The sequence below is a fragment of the Echinococcus granulosus genome, assembly GCF_000524195.1.
Source record: "Echinococcus granulosus chromosome Unknown EG_S00015, whole genome shotgun sequence".
NCBI lineage: Eukaryota > Metazoa > Platyhelminthes > Cestoda > Cyclophyllidea > Taeniidae > Echinococcus > Echinococcus granulosus.
In genome coordinates this window covers 996,184-1,000,713 of record NW_020170395.1, presented here as the reverse complement: position 1 = coordinate 1,000,713, position 4,530 = coordinate 996,184, and the positions used below count along the sequence as shown (strand labels likewise).

Below are 4,530 nucleotides of genomic sequence, written 5' to 3'. Positions count from 1 at the left end.
CTTCACAGATTCATCCATCTGTGCTCGACTAATGCAAATAAGTTGGTAGAGCAAGGAAACTTTGACCTATTACTGTCATTTAAAACTACTTTATTTTAAACCAGCTACCATGCCCCAAGACCTCCTTGAGAACGATAGAAGGTAGACTGCTAGGGCTGAACGTGTATTTTAGACGCACAAAAGAGCTTGGAGTCTACCGGCATGGCCCATAGTTCAGGCCGTCTGGAGAGGCCCCAATGGTGGGGACTTTGAGCGGCCCGTTTCCAAAACTGAGAGCTAAACAAACAAACAAATTAGTGCAATTTGCTATCGCAATCGCCGCTTATGTAATAGTTTCCTCAGGATTCCCTCAAAGCAAAATCGTCCAATTTATTTATCCATAATTTAAAAAGGAATATATGTAAATTTAAGTGCTTTTAAATGCCCACTCTTTCCGAGACGATGATAGAGGTTAACTTCAAACCACTTGTCCTCGTATTCTTCTCTGCCATCTTAACAAGTACAAATGGGCAGTGTAGGCGCTAAGCTAATGGCAGCTAACACTCACTGACCCCAAAGACTTCACAACCGCGTACACCATATATTGCTTTATGCCAGCAATTTGCCGCTTATTTCCCTTTAACATCCAGGTGTCAAAATATTTTTGAGTCCTTGTTACCCTAGTGACCGGTGGTTTGATTGAAAGCCTGTTTAATTAGTTCTTAAGTAAATGTACCCCAGGTCGGGCGTCTTTGTTTAATGCCGCATTGTTGGTGCAGCCCTTAAATGATATGAAACATTTACTCTAAGTTATAGCTTTTCCTTTTCCTTAAAAAACATGCTTAAAAGTCGCATGCACGAGACGCCTCAATGCCACTGCCACCACGATGCAGTGATTCATCAACGCAAGCCATCTGAAAGTGTGAAAAATAAAATGTTAATGTTCACATTTATTGAGGCAGAGGTGTCAAAGAAGCGCTTGTTGTCTGCTCACTTGCCCTGTATAGGTGTCGGCAAAAAGTGGACTGTGCAGGGGTTGGATTGGAGGCACTAGGTCAGCTCTTGCATCTTACTGCATTTACAATTTTCCATTCCCTTTTTAGTCAGGTCATTTAAACTCAAAAAATGGAGCAAATTTTGATAGTTTTTAATGTCCTACCAAAGGAATCAGAATAAGTTGTGCTGATTATGGTCGAGTTCTACTTCCTCCTCTCTACTGTCACTGTAAAAACAGACAGATAAAGGTGAAAATACTCCAAACCCGCAAATCTTGCATTCCATCCTTGTGATATTCTAAACAGAAAATTACACTTAAGCAATAAAGCTGCTGATTTTGAATGCTTGTTAGAACTTCATAAATACTTCGCTTAACCAGCACGTCCTGTAGGGTAAGTGAATGGGGTGAAATTTTGTTAAACATAACATGCGAAAAATTTTCCCCTAAGTGTCAATATCCGAGATGCTATCGGAGCATAAAACACAGGGAGCATAGTTACACCCTCCCTTTTAGCGTGTGCAACACATCACATCGAGTTGTTGTATTGTGCATCTATGATCGCTGCGAATTTTATTATTGCGCAGTCATCGGTCACAACTGCGATTTTCGCCTTACTAACTGACGAATCAAACACCTAATCCTAGGGGAGAAAGCAATAACCACTCAACAATGCGAATTCTGAGTCTTTCGACCGACTTTAAAAGGGAAGAAAATACTTTTATGCCGTGAGTGTTTTGCTAGTAATCAATCAGAAGTAGGAAGGGCGGATATGTTTACAGTGACTGCCTTATTTGGCCTACTCGGGGCTTGAGGTTGGTCTCAATCCTATCTCCGTTTATTAAAAAAAAGTGTTTTCGGCTGTATTACGAGCAGACAAAGCAGCAAATGCGTATCTTACTCTTAGCATTATGCACAAAGGAATAATAAATAAGTGAGGCTGGGAAAAGCATGAGTGTTTTGATTAACGGAAATAGTTCTTTGATCAGTGGTATTGAGGTAGCTCTTTCCTTCACACAGTTCTGACTCCGAAACTTGCCTGACTGCGTAGAACCGTCACGCATCTTAGGGATTTTCCAGTTATTTGCACTTCTGTTGTAAAAGTCTATAAAGAATTTACACTTTGATGTTGTTCTGAACAATTTCCGGTGTCTAAAATAACCAAAGGAGGAAAAAATAATGTGTCATTCATGGAAAATATTGTTGTGCTATTGCAATGATTTACCTATTTGTTTGCCTCTCAATCGTGATAATGGACCACTTAGGGGCTCCGCCGTTCAACCCTCTCCGGCCGGCCTGGCCTCTTGGCCATGTCAACAGCTCCCCAAGCCCTTCTACCCGAGTATTGCAGCTTCCTTTGTTTTTAGGGAAGTCTTGACGCGCTATACTATTTCATAAGCTATACATTTAAACGAAGCTTCTTTTTATATCTTTGTAATAGGCTAAAAATAACTAGCACTCAAATTCCCTCAACTAATGCATTAAAATGCATAAATAGGAAAAAAAGGAACGAATTGCATGCCTAATATCCCATTTGATGAATTATTTTAGAATGAACAATTCCGCGAACGTATTTGTTCAAACATTTAAGGATGTTAAAAGGATTCTCCCGATTTTTACGAATTTGTAGCAGTTTCATTATTTAGAATCTCATTTTAAGTTTAACTGTTCCAAACACCATATAAGATAAGTGACGTTTACTTATTACGCAATGTTATTAAATATAGCGAAAATCCTCATCAAGACACCTGCTTTTAGAGAAAGTTGAAGTAGCCGATCAGTTGCATTCAGCCCTTATTGACCTTAGGGACCGTATGACCCTTCGGCAGCCTTTGGTCTTCGCCTCTTCGTGTGGTGGCTGCAAGCATTCACGTGATTGCAGATTTTGCAAGGGCAACCACACAGTGTTTAACCTTTCTGAGTGAAAACTTAGCCTTCTCAGGAGATTGGCTTGACCCCAACCAACAATTGATTTCCTGTGCTCGAGTATAATTTTTCCGCAACGACTATCGCAGCCCCTTTGGCCTACTTGTAAGTGTACGCATGTCACTATGGACACATTTCCAATATTAACCAATCAAGCAATCAGGAGAATTCAATTCGCTTTTGTCGGCGATGAAGGTATTTTGGTAAGTAGAATAAGATTGTCAGAACCTATGAAATATTTATTCATAATTTTTGGACATTTCCAACAAAACGGAATGATAATCAAAGCCACTAAGTGGCAGTTTAAAGGTATATGTTGGAGATTTTGGGAAAAAGTTGGCTTCCAAGTCTCATCCTCGATCACCTTCTCGCCGGTTTCTTGGCCTCACTAATTTCTATCTTGGACTTATTTATGACTGCATCGAACTCTTTCGGCCAATCCCACATCCTTAGCTTAATAGCACCCTACAACTAAAATTCGATCGTGAAACAGGTAATGCCTTTTACTTTTTAGAAATCACCTTAAACGAGCGGACTTTGATGAAGCAGCTCCGCACTGATCCTTCAGTCAAACTGCTCCTCATGACAGATGCCTCAGGAGAAGCTCCACGTGAGCTGCTGCAGCAAAATACAAGTTGTGAACTTTGGTTGTTTACAAGAAAACTGTTGGGAGCCTATCCTCCTTTAAAGATCTTAAGAATTCATTAAAGACCAAATTTCTGCTCTGGGTACCTATCATAAACCACCATCATGAGTTTCACGCTACACCTGGCCGCTATTCATTAAGGAATACCAGACATTTGGATTTCCTTTCACAATATATTACCACCACAGGTTGCTGAAGGGAGCCAAAATGTCGTCAAAGGCTTTTTTTCTGCAAGATGACATACTGCTTAGAGCACAAGACTTGACTTGTAAGTCATTTCTCTAGCCCAAATTGTATTAGTGCTCCTACCTCAAATGTACCAGTTTCTCCTTTTCCAAAATGCTACTACCACCGCCAAGCAGACTGAGACATTTTTTCCTAAAGTCCTTTCTTTTCAACTCTTTTGAGCATTTCCGCTTTTTTCTATCCAATCATTCGTATCGCCTCAAACCTAGCTTCTAATTAACTTACTTGGCCAAAATGAAAGGATTTGCATGAGTGGACAAAGTTGTGCCTCATTTCCCAGCAGAACGAGGTACATCAACGCTATAAATCTACACCTGACGGGTCCGCATCACAACCTCTCTTCAATGAATTTATCTTCATATTAGCCTGTACCGAGCATTACACCCGACAAACACAGGTAACATCCATTGCAGGTGAACCTGAACTAGGTCCGATCAGCACACTAATCAAGTATTTAATATCTCTAAGGTATCATCGACGGTCATCACCTCAACATCTGGCTGTTCACGTATACCCTAAGACGGGGTTCGCAACGTTTACTCAGCCTCACCAGAACCTTTCAGCATCAACTAAAAGTAGATATTATGGCTAACCTTTGTGTATGTTGAAAGGGGTTGCACCTCATTGCATTCCGTGGAGTCCCATTTACAGTGAAAGGGTTTTTAACTGCTCACCTCCTGAGTTGGTATTTGACACCATTGTCAGCGCTTCTACTACTTGTGGAGTTAACCCCTCCTCC

The 4,530-nt window shown here is 40.7% G+C and overlaps 1 protein-coding gene across 1 annotated transcript in view; it reads left to right on the top strand. All coding sequences in view use genetic code 11, as the record gives it.

Moving 5' to 3' along the window:
* Window positions 1–1,130, top strand: part of EGR_03100 (hypothetical protein) — a gene marked incomplete at both ends in the record, with an annotated part of 2,196 nt that extends 1,066 nt beyond the window's left edge. Inside the window, one exon of the mRNA XM_024492349.1 lies at window positions 1,083–1,130. Within this exon, the coding sequence (XP_024353275.1) occupies window positions 1,083–1,130 (48 nt within the window). The remainder of the gene's footprint in view (window positions 1–1,082) is intronic.
* Window positions 1,131–4,530: the final 3,400 nt, after the last annotated feature.